Raw genomic sequence first — 20,867 nt, forward strand, 5'->3', positions numbered from 1 at the left:
AATGGTACAAGAACAAGTCTAGACTAGATAATCACTTTTTTTCTGGTGGCTAAAAAACATTTAAAACAAACATCTAGCTGAACAATGGGTTTATATAATCCAAGTCTTGAAAAGTCTATGAAGAATCTACATTTCCTCAGATATTACGAGTAACAAAGAAAATGTTTTTAAAAAGTGATTTTGACATCTGAAGATTATTGAAGGTAGGTGGGAACTGGTACATTTAGTTGAAAACTCATCTTGAACCTGAACCCTTCAGTGGCTGTGGTCATTTTACTTAGTAACCAGGTTTTTGATGATTTAATATTTAGTAGTGTTTCTAAGTAAGGGAGGCAAATAAATTTCTTATTAGGTACTATTTCCATGAGTGGGGACAGGGCAAATCCCTCCCTCTAAAAGATGCCTATTATGTACTAGCAAACATGAGCTTTTTTGATTGTCAGTATTACATTTATATAACAAATATTTAAGAATTCCATTCTAAGTGACAGATGTTACTGTCTTACACAATATAATTTGATATAACATTTAGAAAATGCCATCATTGGTGGCTTTAGGATTGTAAATCACCTCTTCAATGGCAGTACTGGCAAAATACAAATACACAACAGCCTCTAGGCATGTTTTGTATGCATCTGTTAGAGTAATTTGCAGTTTTATTGGAGAATTCATAGTTCCCTGACACGTCTCTTTATAAATAATGCCGGAGCAATTCCTTTTGTGTGTGTGTGTGTGTGTGTGTGTGCATTTGTGTGAAGCAAAATTCACCTTTCTGATGAAGGCATTCCCTCTTCTAGAAGGAATTCTAAATAATGGATTTGTCTCTAAAAAGGAATCCTGGTTTCATGTTCTTTAACTTTCTGAGACTTTCTTTTTGTTATTAGAACAAGTTTTGTAGACTTTTTCCCATAAGTATTCAGTTAAATATCTAGATAGTCATTTTTAACTGATTAGGAAAAAAAAAATCCCCAAATTTCAACCAAATGTAACAAAATAGAATCCCTCTGTGATAACTTAATGAGAAAAATATTGGGCAACACTCACCATCAATAATTAACTAATTATTAAAGGAACATGCACAGATTCCATCCACTATAAAAATTCTGCTCAGCAAATTACCTTTCTTTGCCTCTTTTATCTCTATGCAGGGCCTCTCTGTTCCCATTAAGCCTTTCAGAGGACATTATTTGGGCTTTAAAGATTAAACAGGAAAGAGTTAAATGGAAGTAAGATCATGTCACTTTTCTGCTCAAAGCATTCCAATGGTTCCTGGCATACTTGCAATGAAAGCCCAAGTCCATGCTATTTCAGATGACCTGGGGGCCAGCTCCCTCCCTCCCCTCCAGCCTCACCTCCCTTCCTGCTGTCACTTCCGCGGTCAAGCTCACCCTGACGTCAGGGCCTTGTTGCTCCCTTTACATGAACTTTCTTCCCCATGAGGCAATACAGGACTCTCTCCCACCCTTGCTTCAGGTAGCTGCTGGAATTTCACCTTCTGGGGAGTCTTTTCCTGACCATTCTACCTTATGTGACCCCTTCCCAAACCCCCTCTTTCCCTTGCTTATTTTTTTTCATGATGTTACCTATAATAGTACTAGTTTATTGTCTGCCTCCCCCTCTAGGGTGTATACTTCATGAGGACAGGGGCTTTGTTTTATTCACTGCTGTTCCCCAGGACCTAAGAAGTAGCTGGCATACAAAAGCTGCTCATAAGTATGTTGAAAAAATGAACTTTTTTTTTTTTTTTTGAAATAGGGTCTGGATCTGTTGCCCAGGCTGGAGTGCAATGGTGCTATCTGGGCTCACTGCAACCTCTGCCTCCTGGGCTCAAACCATCCTCCCATCTCAGCCTCCCAAGTAACTGGGATCACAGGCACACTCCACCACGCCCAGCTACTTTTTTTTTGTATTTTTGGTAAAGATGGGGTTTCGCCATGTTGCCCAGGCTGGTCTTGAACTCCTGAGCTCAAGCAATACTCCTGCCTTGGCCTCCCATAGTGCTGGGATTACAGGCGTGAGACATTGTGCTGGGCCATGAATGAATGAACTTTCTTTTCACCCCAGTGATATGCACACCTCACAATCTTCTCATACTGCTCATCAAATATTTAATGATACTCAGATCCTTTTTTTAATTTAATCCTCATTCTGCAACATCTCTGTATTCTTTGACACTGGCAGAGAAGAATGAAAATAATCTAAGGGGAAAGTTAAGGACAGGTTTGTCAGGAGCCACTGATATCCTTTTTCTAACTGAACTCCTTTGTTAGGAAATTAAACAGATATAACAGAAATTAGAATGCTTATTATACATTTCGATATAACGACTGAAAATACCCTCCCACGGCAGCTATTATTTTATTAATTATACCTAAGTCACTGATACTTATGAGACCAATGATGCAATGAGACAGTACAACAGACTGTCCCACTGAACACTCTATTTTCAACAACCAAGATAGAGAAAATGGCGTGCAGTTCTTCTATCACACCTGGTGCCCTAAGATTAATTTAATTCATGAATCTCCCTTGCAAGGTTAAAAATAAGTAACCACCCTCAAACTTCAATCATTCCTTGAGTAAGCTTCGTGAACCTCCAAATGGAAATGACTGTGATCATAGTCGTATTTCATACAAGGATTTCACATCTTTATTAATAACTTACAGGATGTGTAACTTTAACGTTTCTGAAATGACTCTGCCAAAATTTGTTGGAATTTCACCTTCTGGGGAGTCTTTTCCTGACCACTGTTGTTTACATAAGATTGTTGTACAAGATGTTTAGCAGTCTCTGACAAAGACCTATCCTGTGTATAACCATAATTATTAAGCTTACGGCCTATTAACTCAGAGCACCATGAATCTTACCTTTGTTGCTTAACATCTTACTCCCTCTAAACATTTAATTTTTCTTTATAGAAGTGTTTCATGCTCATTATAGAAAACTAGAAGAAGAGAGACAAGGTGGTGGTAGGGGGAAACAAAACTAAAACCCTCAATCAGAGTTCCCATCATCACCCAAAGATAACTTTCATTTTTCTTTTTCATGTCCCAGTGCTTTTTTTTTTTGAGACGTAGTCTCGCTCTGTCGCCCAGGCTGGAGTGCAGTGCCGCCATCTCAGCTCACTGCAACCAACGCCTCCCGGGTTCAAGCAATTCTCTGCCTCAGCCTCCCAAATAGCTGGGATTACAGGCGCCCACCACCACGCCCAGCTAATTTTTGTATTTTTAGTAGAGATGGGGTTTCACCATCTTGGCCAGGCTGGTCTTGAACTCCTGACCTCGTGATTCGCCCGCCTTGGCCTCCCAAAGTGCTGGGATTACAGGCGTGAGCCACTGTGCCAGGCTGCTTTAAAAAAAAAAAAAACACAAAAAAACAAAAACAAAAAAACCCAAAAAACAAAAAACATTAATTACTATGAAAGGCATGGCAAGTCTTAGTATGACACCAGTGATGATATTTTTAAAATACCACATTTTCGAGTGATAAAAGTAACAGTTGGGAGATAGACCAGAGTGCTTTAAAAATTAACATTTTCATAAAAATGAAAAACAATTTGACCAAAAATTGTGTCAGAAATAACTTTCACATACCGAAAGCTTGCCTACATGTTAAAAGCATTTGCAAGAGTACACATTTTTTTTTTTTCCTGAGTAAACTTTCCCCTTGTTTTTCTGTGGGTGCAAGTGACTATACAGTACATAGAAAATTAGTGAGCAAAAAAAAATAATTAGGATGAGTCATCTTACCTTTTAAGTCATCTTGCCACAAAATGGTTACCTACAATCCACATAACCAATTAATTCCTGCCTCCATACTCTAACAAAGACAGCCAGAATTTGGATCTAATCTTTTTTTATAAATCATTCTACCTCCAGGCTATCCCACTCCCTCATTATCCTGTTTCCTGGCCTCTTTCTCATTCCTATAATACAGCTGATTTCCCTGATAACCTCAGCACAGGCCCCTTTCCCAGGACCCTCCCCCATCATGAATCTTTCAAGCCTAATTCCATTGAAGTTAAAAAAGAAGCAACTCATTTGAGTGACTCATTCCTAGATACTTAGGGCGGAGAAACTAGATTCTGCAGCTGGATGAGTCATTTTGACTGGAAAGCCCCGATAGGAAAGAGGTTCTGTAGAGTGCATACAACAGAGGATGGGGAAATTATGAAGGTAGTAGGTACAGATAAACGCAGAACATTCAAATAGTGTTCCTTAGTCTGAAGCACTTTGATACCTTAAAGAGGAGTTCTACTTTGCAAATACCACTTTACAAGATTTTTTCCCAACATTTTCATTGAAAATATCTCCATTTACTTTAGCTGCTTTTAGGTCTACCATTTTTCTGGAGTCACAGTTATGTATTTGTTTGTTTTTTAATTTTATTTTTTAGAGGCAGTGTCTCTCTGACACCAAGGCTGGAGTGCAGTGGCTTGATCTTATTAATAGCTCACTGCAGCCTTGAACTCCTGGCCTCAAGCAATCCTCCTGCTTCAGCCTCCCAAGTAGCTGGGACTACAGGTATACATGACCATACATGGCTAATTTTTAAATTTTTTGCAGAGGCGGGGTCTTGCTACATTGCCCAGGCTGGTCTTGAACTCCTGGCCTCAAACAATCCTCCTGCCTTGGCTTCCCAAAGCATTGGGATTACAAGTGTGAGCCACTGTGCCCAGCCTAGCGTCACATTTAAATGTGGTTCTGCCAAAGTGGATTTTGTCCAAAGCTCCAGGAATATCCTCATGATAGAAACTTCCAGAGAGAGTTGGTGTCAAGCATTCAGTATGAGAATATACAAGATATTTTCTCCTTTGTTCAAAATGAAACTAACTTATTGGTGTTTTCTGATTGAAACCACCTTTGCAAAGATGATGACAGTGAGAGAAGTCCAGCATGGCTGACTCCATTCTTGCTTCTGGCCTCACAGACTGGCTGCCTTTGCTTTTTCCTGGGCCTAGGGCAGGCTAACCATGGGGAGAATTTAGTTTATAATTTAACTTTGAAACAATGATGATAATAGTCCCTCCCTAAAACTAATGCCCTCCTGGCTCACGGACTGAAAACTAATAAAAGTCCACAAGACTAGGATTATGAGAAGGGTCTGAATTCTAAAACGAAGGTGTAGTTTCTATAATCCCTTACTGCTCAGGAGTCACGTGGCCAGAGGTCACAAGATGTGTCTTCCCCAGTTGCTTCTATAGATAACATCACTATTGTAGCATCTAAGATTGGTCTTTTGAGATGTTTTTCAGACAGCATTCTGGCAACTGACTGACCCCACCCAGACCCATGACTCAACCAGTCCTGTGGCCCCCATCCAGAGGTGGACTCAGCACATGAGGACCATTTTCTATACCCCTATGATTTCATCTCCAACCAATCAGCAGCACCCATTCCCTAGCCCCCTGCCCACCAAATTATCCATAAAAAACCTGGGCTCTGAGTTCCTGGGGAGACTCATCTGAGTGATAACTCCAGTCCTCCTGCTAGGCTGCCCTGCATTAATTAAACTCTTTACTGCAATAACAGGGTCTCAGTGAATTGGTTTTGTCTGTGCAGCAGGCAAGAAGGACCCATCAGGCAATTACATGATTATGAAAGTAACATATACTTCTTATAAAAATGGAAATTCATAAAATATAAGTATAAATTACTTGACATGCCAACTAAACTGAGGAAAAGCTAACATTTCTAGATTTATTCTTTCTGCTCTTTTTTTCCTGCATGCCCACCGTTTTACAAATCATGGTATCATACCATTCATGTGGATTTGTAACCTGCTTTATAGTTTCACAAACTGTATGAAAAACTCATTTAACTCTGGCTTCTGGTTAGGGGAGCTTACTGAAGGAAGATGGCTAGGAATTATTGCTTTATATTTTTAGCAGTTTACTTGATCTAGAGATTATTCATTATGGCTCCAAATTATTATATGAGTAAAGGCCAATTCTAAAAAAAAAAAAGTGACTTGAACACAATGGTTTCCCACTTTACTTTTTTAACTTTTAGAAATTATAAGTGTAATGTAAATTGATGAAAAAAATAGAACAAAGGATATAAACTCAAAAATAAAAGAATGCCTCTCACTACTGTCCCCTTCTCCCAATCCCTGTCCTTTCCACTTGTCAGTGGTAATCACCAGTCACAGTTTAAGAAATTATCCATGCATATACAAGCTATTATGTACACATAAATGTACTGCCTCTTTTTTAAAACATAATGGGATCATGTCACACATGTTGTCAGCAGCCAGTGTTTCCTTTTTTTATCTAACAATATGTCTTGGGCATTTTTTCAAAGAGATTCCTACAGATCTCCTTCCTTCTTTTTTAATGGCTGTGGAGTTTCCCACTGAATATTCATGGTTTATTGAAAACGGTTTTCTACCTATGTGCATTTAGTTTGTTTTCAGGTCTTTATGCTGCAAAGTGTATTTTTGTCCATATCCCTTAAAGTTACTTGTTCAAGTCTATTTGTAGATTAAATTCCTAGAACAAGACATTGACGTCCAGCTCAGAAACTAACATGGAGTGTTATACTTCTCTGCAACCAAGAGAACTCATTTCGCTTTTTTTTTTTTTGAGTCAGGGTTTCACTCTGTTGCCCAGGCTGGAGTGCAGTGGCACAATCCTGGCTCACTGCAACCTCCGCCTCCTGGGTTCAAATGATTCTCGTACCTCAGCCTCCTGAGTAGCTGGGATTACAGGCATGCACCACCATGCTTGGCTAATTTTTGTTTGTTTGTTTGTTTTGTAGAGACGGGGTTTCACCATGTTGGTCAGGCTAGTCTCAAACTCCTGGCCTCAAATGTTTGGCCTGCCTCGCCTCCCAAAGTGCCAGGATTATATGTGAGCCACTGCACCTGGCCCCTCATTTCTGGTTTATATTTTTAATAGAGTATTTCATGTAAGTATTACATTATGTAAGCCTCACCATGGCTCACAGTAGACACAGAGAAGGAGATTGGGAGATGGAATGCAAAAGCACTTGAGAGTGTAGGAAGCTAAGGACAGAAATGGCTATGTACATGTGGTGATTTCCAAATGTAAGGTCTGTCTCTGTTGTTTCTCGTAGGGGTGAGGTCTACGACTAGGGAGGTGTGCAGCTTGACAGCTGTAGAATGTTGTTTCTCTCTTCATGTGCAAGACCTTGGAAGTGCCAGGAGATTTGTGGGACATGTTTCCCAAGCAAGAGGGAAAAACCACGCACAATTTTTTAATCATTTAAAAGAAATACAGATATATCCTTTTCATGGGCTGCCCAAACTCCTTAGTGATTTAGGCCTGAATTTAAATCTGTCTCATACACAGTTTACCATAAGTATTGATGAGAGACTCCAATGTGAACTTTTGCCTGATTGGGATCAAAATATAAAACTGGCCATCGCTAAAATAATTTATACTTGAAAAGAAGCTCATTTGATAAAAAAGGTTCTTTAAAACATCTGTTAGCTCAGAGATGGGAAAAAAATTCTACTTGAAGTAACTCCAAGCTTTTTTTTTTCTGAGACGGACTCTCACTCTGTCACCCAGGCTGGAGTGCAGTGGCACAGCCTGAGCTCACTGCAACCTCCACCTCCTGGGTTCAAGCGATTCTCCTGCCTCAGCCTCCCAGGTAGTTGGGACTACAGGTATGTGCCACTGCACCTGGTTACTTTTTGCATTTTTTTTTTTTTTTTTAGTAGAGACAGGATCCCACCATGTTGGTCAGGCTGGTCTTTAAACCCTGACCTCAGGTGATCCGCCTGCCTTGGCCTCCCAAAGTACTGGAATTACAGGCGTGAGCCACTGCACCCGACCAACTCCAAGCTTTTCATTATGAGACTAATGACAGAGGGAATTTTTATGACTGGGAGATTTATTATCACATGAGAAAATCAGTCTTCAGTTTTCATGTTGGGTATCGGACTCTCACATCAAACCATCTAAAGTCTTCTTGTGCCTCCATCTCCCACTCTCTGCTTCCAGAAATGCCTTAACGTTTCTTTAGTGGTTGGCAATCAGCTCGGCATCTAAGGTGAAAAAATGAATATAGCCCTGCAATCTTTCTACTGTCAAGGTAAACCATTTTATATTTATTTATTTATTTATTTATTTATTTTTTGAGATGGTGTCTTGCTCTGTCACCCAGGCTGGAGTGCAGTGGCGTGATCTAGGCTCACTGCAGCCTCTGCCGCCTGGGTTCAAGAGATTTTCCTGTCTCAGCCTCCTGGGTAGGTGGGACTACAGGCGCACGCCAACACGCCCAGCTAACTTTTGTATTTTTAGTGGAGATGGGGTTTCACTGCATTGGTCAGGCTGGTCTCAAACTCCTGACCTCAGGTGATTCATCCTCCTCGGCCTCCTAAAGTGCTCGGATTACAGGTGTGAGCCACCACGCCTGACCTAAACCATTTTATTCTAAAAGGAGAGTTACTTCATGGGACAGTCGTCCCCTCCTCTGTTTTGCTTTCTAAGATTTCCATTACCCACGGTCAACTGCGGTGTGAAAATATTAAATGGAAAATTCCACAAATAAACATTTCATAAGTTAAAAAAAATTGCGTGTTGCTCTAAGTTGATGAAATCTCTTGCCATCCCATTCTGTCCTACCTGGGACGTGAGTCACCCCTTTGTCCGGCATTCCATTAAACGCCCATTAGTCACTGACATCCTCTGCTCCTGACATCTATCAACATTATCATGGCTCCACGATCCAGGATCACCAAAAGCAGATGATCCTCCTTCTGACACAGTGTCAGAAGGTCAGTCGCAGCCTCACAGTACGTCACAGCAGCTGTCATTCACCTCACTTCATCTCATCATGTAGACATTTCATCATCTCACATCAGCACGGGAAGAGTGAGAATAGTGCAAGAAGATCTTTTGAGAGAAGGACTACATTCACATAACTTTTATTATAGTATGTTGTTATTAAATTGTTCTATTTCATTATTATTGTTAATCTCTTGCTGTGCCTAATTTATAAATTAAACTTTATCATAGGTATGTGTGTATAAGAAAAAACATAGTATTTCCAGGGTTTGGTACCATCTGTGTTTTCAGGCCTCCACTAGGGGTCTGGGAATGTATCCCCTGAGGATGAGTGGGGACTAATGCAGTATGAGCACCGCATTAGGTAGAGACCAATTCTATTTATAAAAGGCTTTATTGTACATTTTATTTTTGCAAGTGGATCCATTTTAACCTGTGGCAAAAACAGACCCGTATTATAATCAGTCTTACGAGTGCATGTGCATCAGTCAAAGTTTAGATTTTATCCTGATGACAACAGGAAGCCCCCCTTGCCGGCAGTGGCCTGATGAGATCTGCAGTCTAGAAAGATAGTCGGACTGCAGGATGGACAGCAGGGATTTGAGGGGGTGACACTGGAGACAGGAAGACCAGCCAGAGGCCACTGTAATCCAGAGAACTAGTGATGAAGACTAGAATAAAAGTTACTGCAGTTAGGGTTAGGAGAGATCTAGGAGGAGGGATCGATGTAGAAGGTCATGGTAACTGAATGGAAGTGGAGGGTGAAGAAGAGGTAATAATGAAAGATGGTGCAGCAGATAGTGTTGTTCCTCATGCCCCTCCCCAGTTACAGGTTGAGCCTCCCAAATCCGGAAACCCCAAATCCGAAATGCTCAGAATTCGAAGCTTTTTGAGCACCAGCATCATGCTCAAAGGAAATGCTCTCAGATTTTTGAATTTGGGATGCTCATCCAGTAAGTATCATGAAAATTATCTATCTATCTAGATATAAAAAAATCTAAAATCTGAAATACTCTTCTGATCCCAAACACTTTGGATAAGGGATACTCAACCTGTATCACTTTTCCTTCACGGCTTCAATGCCTTACTTCCCACCACCAGTACCTGCATGTATTTCCTATGGGCTTTCTCTGGCCACTGAAAGCTGGTTGGCCCACATGTACGGTAGACCAGAGATTGGGGGAATTAAGTCTCCTGGGAGCAGCTTTAACTGATGACTGGCTGCATACACATCCCAGCTGTCTCACTCTTGAGGTAGGAAACTCTGAAGTGTGTATCCTACATTGTGTCCCAGAGGTCCCCAGGGAAATTAATCTCCAGTTGGCCACATTGGTAACCTGTTTGGCTGCTTTCCTTTGCTTGGCTCATGTTTCCATCTTGCTACCAGTGTTTCCTGGTCTCACCTCCTAACGAACAAACAAACAAACAAACAAAAACTAGGCCTGGCGCAGTGGCTCGCGCCTGTAATCCCAGCACTTTGGGAGGCCGAGGCGGGCGGATCACCTGAAGTCAGGAGTTCAAGACCAGCCTGGTCAACATGGTGAAACCCTGTTTCTACTAAAAATACAAAAAAAAAAAAAAAAAAAAAAAAAAAAAATTGGCCGGGCGTTGTGGCAGGCGCCTGTAATCCCAGCTACTCAGGAGGCTGAGGCAGAAGAATTCCTTGAACCCGGGAGGTGGAGGATGCAGTCAGCTGAGATCGTGCCACTGCACTCCAGCCTGGGCGACAGAGCAAGACTCTGTCTTGGAAACAAAACAAAACAAAAAACCCAAAAATTGCACCCAAATTTGTCTCACAATCTGCTTCTGGGGAAATCCAAACAAATGGTGTCCAAACTTATGGTGTGTGCCTTGGTGGGTGATGATTATGATGCCATCTATTAAGACAGAAAAATAGGAGAGGAGGGTTTTAATTCACTGATTAATGTTTTTGGAGGAGTGGTATGAAGAAAGTGGGAGGCAGGGGAAATGACATCTTCAGTTTGAAGCCCTTTGGACTGAAAGAGCTCCAGGGACCTTGATGTGGGATGTCTGAATGGAACTTCTGGGGATGGTGTGGTGAACTTCATATCATGCGAATGCAAACACTGGCCACACTTTTGCATTTCTAGTGAACATCTTTTGTTTCTGAATGATAAAGTGAGAATAGAAAAGCTAAGTATCTTGCTAAGAGACACAATGAATGAGAGAGAATAGCAGAAAATGAAAAATGAAGTCCTGGACCATCATTCCTATCACTACATCAGGAGACAGCCATGGTGTGATGTGGGAGTGTCTTCCTTACCACAGAGAGGCACTCATTTGGCTTAGGTAAGAGCATACAGAATAGATTTGTTTGAATGAAAATAGATGGTCTAGTTTATGAGTGGAATTACTTTTCTTTTTTCTATCCTGGTTACCAGAGGGCAGTTGCTGCCCTGAAAAGAAATAAACACAAAGAAGAAATTGCATGAAATGAGAATATGTATTTTTGATAGCAAAGGAATGGAAGAACATATTGTATATACAGAAAAGGCCTTGTAGATTGAATTAGCCAGTCCCAAACTGAAGCCAGGGTCACTGCATTGCAATTTTCAAACAAATACTCTCCATCATCCATTACACATACTCAAGAATTTGGCCTTTTATAGCACTATTCATTCTCGAGGCATCTAAATAGTCTTTGCAAAAGTAAAAAAGCAACCACAGGCACTGCTGAGGCCTTATAAAGGGTGTTTGGAATATTATGTGAGCACACATAAATTTGATAAATTTGCTCTGTTCAGAGGAAGAAACCAGGGCAAGGCCAAAGTGGCCACAGCCCCGGGGATAACCTATGCTTGAGAAACAAAGTCCTCAAATGGAATTTGGATTTTGTTGAGATGGGGTCTTGCTATGCTGTCCAGGCTGGTCTCAAACTCCTGGGCTCAAGTGATCCTCCCACCCCAGCCTCCTGAATAGCTGGGATTATAGGTGTGTGCCACCACATTTGACTTGGATCTGGGTTTTATAAGGGCTTTCGGATGTTACCATTTCCCACAAAGCACAAACATGAAAGTGTTGATAATTATTTTTAATACCAAGTGACTCAACCCATCTGGGCAGACTCAAACCATATGGGCAGAGATAAAGGGGCGTGGCCACACAATCACAGTTGTTTATTTATCTTAGTGGCTTTCTACAGATTCTTCAGGTAAGGCATCTAAACAGGATACACATTTCTCCTTTAGAAAGGTTACCACCCTTAAAAAAGTATGCGTGTACTTTAGTGTGTGAACCTATAAATGCTGGTCTATAGGGGCTGACAACTTAATTTAATTAATTACTGAGAAGAGCTAATTCAGACACATAGCTGACAGTGCCTAATGATAGATCTTTCTCTACAACTAGTTTCTAATAGAGTCAACAGCTCCCCTTTGAAATACACCTATACTCTAAGACCAAACTAGGCTGGTGGGGGACAGATGGGGCTAACAAGGAGCACACAATCCTTAGCCTCAAGTAACATTGTCTGGATCAAGAAAATCCATAACTACGAAACTTTCTCCCTCTAGTAAACAGCTGCACAGACTATAGCTTATCTCCTGCAAGTACATCAAAGAAGTGCCATAAGCAGTGTGGAATAGTTTTTGGATTTGAAATGCAACAGGAGAAGATATATCAACCTACATGTCATTAGTTTAGGGCAACCAGTTTGTGTTACAAATAGAAATGCTCCTGCAAACTAGAAGTGGCATAATTGAAAAACTGTTGTCATCATTATCACTGTCATAGTCTGAAGCAAATGTGCACTCCCATTAGCCTGAAGGTGTCCACTTGGCATCTAGACCTACCTATTTGTAAATAAGCAATTAGCCTTGACAAATGCAGAAATACTATCATAAGTATGCAGCTTGATGAATTTTCACAAAATTACCTATGTACATAATGAGTAATCAGATAAAGAAATAGAATGCCCCAGCTTCCTAAAAGCCCTTCTCATCCCCATCCCAGTCACTACCTCTCCCCAGTACTGTGTCTTTCAAGAACTACTTATGGTGACTTTTCCCTTTCCCAACTTTCACTGTAGGTGGGAGAATTTTAGCAGTAAAGCCCCTAGACTAGACTGATTTTCTCCTGTGCTGGCATATAGTTTTGGCCCTAGAAAGAAAATGAAGGAGTCTGGGCTAAAATTACAGTGCCATAACAGATGTGTATTAGTCTATTTTCACACTGCTATAAAAATACTACCAGAGACTGGGTAATTTACAAAGAAAAGAGGTTTAATTGACTCACATCTCTGCATGGCTGGGGAGGCCTCAAGAAGCAGAATCATGGCGGAAAGGGAAGCAGGCACATCTTATATGGATGCAGACAAGGGTGAGTGAATGAAGGAGGAACTGCCGAACACTTAAAACCATCAGCTCTCGTGAAAACTCACTATCACGAGAACAGCATGGGAGAAACCATCACCATGATCCAAACACACGGAGATTACAATTCAAGATGAGATTTGGATGGGGACACAGAGCTAAACCATATCAAGATGACAGAACTTTTAATACAGGGGATGTGCAAGGAGCTTGTAGACCTTCTCATCTCTTTCTATAGGAAACTGGGCTAGGACCAAACCCAAGTTCTCCTGATTCCCAGTCTAGAAATGTTTCTTCTATGCTGCTGACCAGATCATCACTAAACTCAGCATTACATATTTTATCTAACTGAGAGTTTTAACACAGCTTCATAAAACCATTTCTATGAACCAGATGATCCATTAAAAACTACTGACATCCTAACTGAAAGAAATGTTCCAAGTGACTATGATATTACTAGATATCAAAGCATTAAAGGAAGAGAGGAAAGATAGAAATAGAAGAGAATACGATTAGAATTCTGTTAATCAACAGTAAGTAATTATAAATTATTTCAAGTATCTTACTTAAAGGACTAATTTTTATTTCTAGCTAAAAGAAGATGGTGCATCAGTAATACTTAAAATGCCAACAGCTGCGGTAAATGTGGGCAACACTGGGAGGTGTGTTCCTTTTGGTAAGTGCCTGGTGACATATTATCTGACTTAGCAGGCAGCAAGATAGGGCAGAAAGAGAGAAAATGTGCTGTGCAGTTCTGGGTCTGAATTCCTGTGCTGCCCCTCCTCAACTGTATGACTTTGAACAAGTTATTAAATCTCTCTACACCTCCAGGTAGTAATTTGTAAATTGTGGATAATTCCTGTGTCTCAATGAGTTGTTTCCAGAATTAAAAATGAGATGACATATGTCCTGTGCCTGACAATTTAATAGATCCTTGAAAACTGCTAGCTTCTTTCTCTGTACAAAATGAATTTGTCTCATCACAAAGGAGCTCAAGTTACAAAACGATATACACTAACATCCAATGTTCTATTGTTTATCTATGACTTTGTCTAAATTGAAAAAGAATCTGCTGTGTTTGAGAATGGATTGAAGAAAATAGTTTGCTATAATATAATCCAAGATAGATTTACATGTGTGCCTCTCTCTCAAGGCCTGAGTTGGGAAGTCTTAACACAAAGGAAGGTGACATGCACACATTGAGATGTATCTTTTTAAGCCAACTGTCTTAAAGAGGTCATTCACTTCTGACCAGGGGTGTGTCAGGCTGAGAGCTAGTTGCAGGTGGCATTCTAATGCAAGGCATCATTTATTCAGATTTCAGGAAAGTATATGACACAGTATATTAGATTGATAGGCAGATCAGAGAAGGGAAAATGGATCAAGAACAAGACTGAGGACAACGCAGGCAATTCCAAACCAGCCTTTTGATTGAACATCAAATTCTGACTGGCATAGGAGGTCCTGAAAGAAACTAAAACTTCCCTCTGCCTATAAAAAAAAGCTTGTTTTTGTGAGGGGTGCTGATGTTCATCTTTTCTTGTTTGTACATTATAAATAAAACCAACAACATGAGTTTTTTTTTTTTAATGCAAGTTAGGAAATAATGAGGGAAGGGATTGATGAATATAATTGCAGATGTGCTTTACATCATCTCACTCCAGGCTGCATCTGAAATAACACACGGAAGCATCAGGGACTCCAAACGCTCGGAGAGAATTCCATGGAGACCCACATTTTCCTTCACACCCGCCCTGGTTGTGTTTTTGTTTTTTGGCTTAATACAGAGCAAACATACTGTGACTTCAAATCATAATAACACAGAATGGAAGCTCCACGTTGTTTAAAAGCAGTACTGGGATATAAATTCTTCTCTTAACAGCCTTTGCTTACAGCAAGATGATGGGAAACAGGGACAGCTGCAGGTACAATGGCAATGGGTCTGCTTTTAATACAGAATCACCCACATGCCCTGAAAATCACCTGACCTCGGAATCTTTCTTCTATTGATGTAAATCTTGCACAAAGTGAAACAACTATAAATTAAATAAAGTACATTAAATTTCACGTAGTCTGTAATTTCTATCTCCCCCATGATAGGAAAGCTCTTTTATTTCTTTTGTAAAGTCACCAGCAGCAACATCACCACCCAGGGTACATTCAGTAATCTATTTATGGCTCTAAGGATATTTTGTCCCCACATCCCTCCCGCAGAAGGTGACAGCACTTTTTAACTCATCATTTTATTAAAGATTCCTGATGCTACCTCTGCCTAAGACATTCGCAGCAAGTGAAAATGTTAGGTCTTGGCTAACATGAGCATTCTTTAGTTCTCAGGAAAGTCAGTCTAGAAATACTGGCAACAACCGCAGCCAGGACACCGTGAAGCTCTGTGTTTATTCTGTTTCTCTGGGACGGTGGCAGCTGTGAGTTTCAGATGCCATCTGCTGAAGGCAAATGCCTAGTTAACTGTGCTATTCTCGATCTCTTCACAGTCCACAGTTCTACCAACCTCTCTCTACTTTGCAATCCCCCTCACTGCTGGCTTCCTTCTCCAACAGGCCTGAAACACAAGCACAACATACTGAAGCTACCATGGATCCCCTTGGCCCAGCAGCTGTTACACCCTAAATGATATTCTCTTCTAGCACCTCCTTACCCTGTGGTCTTAATCTGAAGGCATCTGGACTCTTCTTCCTATTGGTAGAAGGTACATAACTATATACCAATGTTGTATATATTGTTGAAATAATGCTATGTATTTTCAGCATTTGCAAGGGAAATGGAACTAGGCACATTATATCTCATTAATTATGGTCTCTACTAATTGGGAATCTGAGAGAGTTCTCTGGGCTGACATTTATTTTTGCATTATCTGCTGAACGAAGACGTTTGCTAAGTAAATAAAAGGTAGAAAGTTTTTTAATAGTAGTGTTTAAACTACCTAAGAGAAGATTTCTAAAGACTCTGAGGCTTTCATTTGTACACTAACAACAAATTATTTTCTACCTAGTCACTAAAGCCAGCTGTCTCCTTTCTGGCTTCCCTATTTCTGCACATCCACTATCATTTCCTAATTCAACGTGCTTATTAGCAAAGCTAACCAGTCTCCAACCAGCCAACTTATCCTCTGTCTGCTTTTCCCACCCCACTCCTCTTTTTCTCTCTAACTCAGGCCCTCACTAATAAAGCTGCCCTAGAACTAGAGGATCCCGGCTAGGCTCCTGTCATTTGCCCCCAGTCTTCTCCAATGATTCAGTAATCTGCTGCCGGATTCGTCTTTCAAAAATTTCTTTTCATTTTTTCCTTTCACACTCCAATCTTATTATCCCAGATGAAATGTTCTATAAGAACCCATGACTCTTATACTCCAGAACTTTAAGATCCTCAACTGTAGCTTCAGTGTTCTTGCTCCCAGCACTGCATTTAGCAGATTACTAAAATAAATGTAGATTCACAATATTTATCTGAACTCCCTGGGGCCAGATGTAATTTGGGATTCATACTTCTTTCTCATTTTAGGACCACAATATGGTGCATAAAACCTATTTTATGTAACATCCCAGTGGACCTGAAGCAACACTTCATAGTCAAGTACATTGATAGTTCTTCAACAAAATGTATAAATTTCACCCCTTGTTGTAATAAATAAAGACAATAAATAAATAGCCTCCCATTAGGTTTTGCCACAAAATATTTATACAAAAAAATTTTGGTTGGTGGGGTTTTTTGGATTTCAGAATTGTGATTAAGAGATTGAGAATGTATAGTAGGTATATTTATCCATGGCCATTTATCACTGTCCAGACTTGAAAGAAGTTAAGTTTTCTTTAAAAGTCTCCACACCGTTAACTTTGATTAATTCAGGCTGTTCTCCTCCACAATTAGTCCAAATTATTGAGGCCTTCCTTACAAAACTGTCTTCAGATTATGAGAACTTCATGACCACAAGGTTGTCCCTATCATTTTAAATTTTTTTCTAATTTTAACTCCATTCCCAAAGCATTTTCACCTTGCTTATTAACACAAAAAAAGTCTTTTTTTTTTAGCTGCTTATTTTAACAAAATGTAAATGTAGTCATTTTGCTTTTCTCTACCTAAAGAAAGGCTTTGGTGAAGTAGGGTAGATTGATTATCTTTCAGCAGGGCGGATTTACATTTTAAAAATCTCAGTTATGCTGACCTTCTCCCCCAAATAAGAGTTAAGCTTTTAAAGTGTGAGTTCATCTAATGTCTAACATAAGTTTATCAAGCAAATCACGGAAAACCCCCCTATGCACAGTTAAGCATATACTGAAATCACTCTTTAGGTCAAGTTTTAACTTGACCAATAAACCCTGCTTTAAATACTGCCAAGCCAAACATAAAGCCAGCAGTGCAAGGTTTGTATATATATCATGGGATGCTGGCCATATGGGTCACAGCATTCTGACAGGCAATTCCTGGGCAGTTATTTTGACATTAGAAAGTCACAATCCATCAACTTAACAGCAGGGCAATAATTTTGGGACCAGGGAGATGGCTATTCAAAACGACAATGTGGGAAGTAAACAGTAGTTCCAAGAACCCCTGTTTGAGTATGAAGACATAAACTAGACAAAATTTCTTTCCACCTCTAGAACCAGCCATTATGTAATGTGTTTTTGTGTAAGCACGTTATTTCTGGTGTTTGAATAGAAAAGCCCTGCCTGCAAAGCTAAAAAGCATGCAGGTATCTGGATTCTTTGGCTGAATGTGAGGAGATGAGAAGAAATGGAACTACCCTTATGAGACTCAAGAATGACAAAGAGTTGCCTTCCCCACCCCCACCCTCCACCCCAGTTTGTCACAAACTATTTCCAATGACCTGTGATACCCGAGGCCAATATTTCAGATGTCACTGCATTCTTTCTGCATTGCAAATTAATTAGTTCTCCAGTGCCCTGTAAAACAGGGCTCCTTGAGTATGTGGAGGAGACTTGGACTTTATTTTTGAAGAGGCTGCGGGGCCAACAACCCTGCTGTGAGTCCTGCCCTGCACACAGGTGGCCACGGTTTCCTGGACAAATGAATGCGGATGGAGGCTACCGAGTGCTGCTGAGATCCTCTCCACAGCTGGGAGGGAAGGTAGCAACTGGCAGAAGTTTCCTGGCTGCTAGATTGGTGGTGGGCGGGGTGGGTATGGGTACGGAGTATGAACTAGAGTGCAGCGGTTCTCAGATGTTCTCATTTCTCAATAACTCTGAGAACACACACATAAGCCCTCCAGGATGGCCATGCTGTGGATAAGGAACAGTAAGCACATCCTTCCTTCTACCCAGGAAAGGAGAAATGAAAAAAGGAAGAATGGATAAAAAATGATGTACTGATGGCTGAGATGGCAAAACAGAGCACTGGATGGATATATGTAGATACTATGGCCAAGAAGAGAGACAAAATCTGGGTGGCAAGGTTTCCTCAGTGAGCTGTCTTGTTTCCATGCAAACTGAGGTGGTCTTTGTGGTGGCCCACACCCCCTGGGGTCATGACCTGCCCTACTGGGGACTAGCACTCTTCGCCACTGCCCTCCCCTATATTCCTGGCTGCCAGCCTGAAATACAACATGTAAAGCAAATTATTTTCAGGTTATACTTCATTATTTTAAAGAAAAAGAAATTCATTATGTGGGTGAAATATTAGCAGGTAAAGAACAATAAGCTCTTAAAGCAAAGATGAAGAGGCTTATTACTGTAAACATTTTATTTTAATAAACTTTTGTAGCTTAAATTGAGTTTCTCCTTCTTTTCTAAAACCTAACCTTATATGAATAACTACATCCGTAAGCTGAAAGTATCTGAAAATTCACACATTTCAGAAAAGTAATTCTTAAGCAATCAACAGTAGAAGCAAAGCCAACAATGTTTCCATACCTGGAGCTGATATTCTTCCGTGCAGCACAGAGTCACTGGGCAGCAGTTCTTTTGAATTGGAGGTGAATGGTGATTGTCTAAATGTGTCTTCTGAAAAGAAAGGGCTGGGGTGGGGGAGGGGGAGTGAGGTTTAGTAAATTAAAGTTATTTAAGACACCCAGAGCACCTGGTCCCAAATACATATATATGCAATATTAGATAAGGTGTTGCTGTTTGCAACGGTGTTTAGTGAATATAAGAAGATTGTGCTTAAAATGGAGAAAAAGAAAAGTCATTACATCAGACAAGTGCCAGCTGTACCTTCTGCCTATGGGTTTTATATTTGGGGGGTATAAATGAAACATCATCTTTGAAACACTGTTAAACCCGTAGAGGAGGACAGCTGAGCAGTACATTTTCCTCTTGCTCTATTCTTTCTGTGTGTTGTGCCCTGCCTGGGTCAGAATCAGAAAGGGCCTGTCTGTGGTTTTCCTGGTAGAGATGGAATTGCCCTGGCTCACCCATATTCTGTCACCTGATCCCTCAGGGACCCACTGCACACATCAAGACAGATGGCTGGGGCCAGGGACCAATACACTGAAGGAAACATGTCACTGGTCCCCACAGAAACAAAAACTGCAACTTGAAATTGTGTTGGTTCTGAAGGAGTTAAAGTCAGAAAACCGGGCTGCCAGAAGGGACCCCAGGGAGCTCCCTCATTTAACATGAAAGAGAGGCCCTGACCTGAGTGATCCTAAGGTCCCCTAGTGACTCAGCTAGAACTAGAACTAGGGTCACCAGACATCCTGCCAGGGTTCCCCCTAAAACCATGACCACAGTGAACACAAAGGATTGAATGTTTTTAATTAGAGAACTCTAACTCGGTCACAGGGTCCATCTTCCAGGCCTCTAAAATAAAATGTGAATAAGTACTGCGATCACATATGAGAATACTGGAGTATCCATCAGTGTCCAACCTAGAAAATGGAAAGCCCTATTTATTTACAACAGAGGAAATTCAACCATAGGAACTGGGTACCCAGATAGTGGAAGTTCCAGGGGGTAGTAACACAGCCCAGAGATAGGAAGGGCAGGAAGCCATTGCCACCCTGAGGCTGGAGGGACAAAAGGAGGAGATAAATGGAGCCCAGGTCATGGGAGCCGAAGCACCAGAGGAGATGCAGCTGCCATGGGAGACAGAGAGGCAGTGGTAGAATACCCAGGCTCTACCTTAATCCCCACCCCTACCTCTCACCAGTGCCTCTGATTGGCTGAACCTTCCCGGAAGGCAGGGAAACGCAGCCAGGAGGGATCACTACCCCCACCACTCCCCTGGGCAAAACAGCAGATCTGGAGCAGAACAACAGACCAAGCCTAGGACTCCCAGGACTAGTGCTGCTTTGCTAAACATGCCACAAGGCTATGGTTGCTATTATTCAATTTTAAAAAGAGAATGTTAAGATGAAAATGGAAGACACTTTCTTTAAAGTAAAACATACATTAATAGATAATATAGTTTTACATGACTGTGTTAGGCTAGATTTAACACAACTTTGTATGCCATGGTTTTTCTTTGTATCTTAAACACAAAACAATTTAAACAGGCTTAAAAAGTGAACACTGGCTATAGGCTAGTAGGAGGCAGGAATTGGGGAGAAGCGAAGGGGCAGATATGTCGCTTTCTACCAAACATCTCATAACCTGCAAGGGTGGCTAAGGCCGTGAAGGAGGGGACACAGTGTGACCACGGGGCCTGGCCAGGGAGCCCAGGAAGGGCCTTCCTGCAAAAGCCACCATGGGCGGGATGGACAGTAGGGTCATTAGGGTTTCAAGGAGCTGGGGAAGGCGGCCCCAGCACTGTGAGAAAGCCTGCAGAGCTGGAGGAAGGCCCATGGTGGAGGCAAATGAGTCTG

At 41.0% G+C, this 20,867-nt stretch overlaps 1 protein-coding gene across 9 annotated transcripts in view; it reads right to left on the reverse strand.

The window, feature by feature from the left end:
- The window catches only part of ZNF827 (zinc finger protein 827), a 182,946-nt gene that overhangs the window by 46,689 nt on the left and 115,390 nt on the right, over positions 1–20,867 (reverse strand). For all 9 annotated transcript variants that reach the window (XR_010112043.1, XM_055111878.2, XM_014344757.4 and 6 more), the window contains exon 8: positions 18,976–19,079. Coding sequence is in view for 8 of the 9 variants with exons in the window: in XM_055111878.2 (XP_054967853.2) it covers positions 18,976–19,079 (104 nt within the window). In the remaining variant the exon portion in view is untranslated. The remainder of the gene's footprint in view (positions 1–18,975; positions 19,080–20,867) is intronic.

Source organism: Pan paniscus, chromosome 3 (assembly GCF_029289425.2).
Source record: "Pan paniscus chromosome 3, NHGRI_mPanPan1-v2.0_pri, whole genome shotgun sequence".
Lineage (NCBI taxonomy): Eukaryota > Metazoa > Chordata > Mammalia > Primates > Hominidae > Pan > Pan paniscus.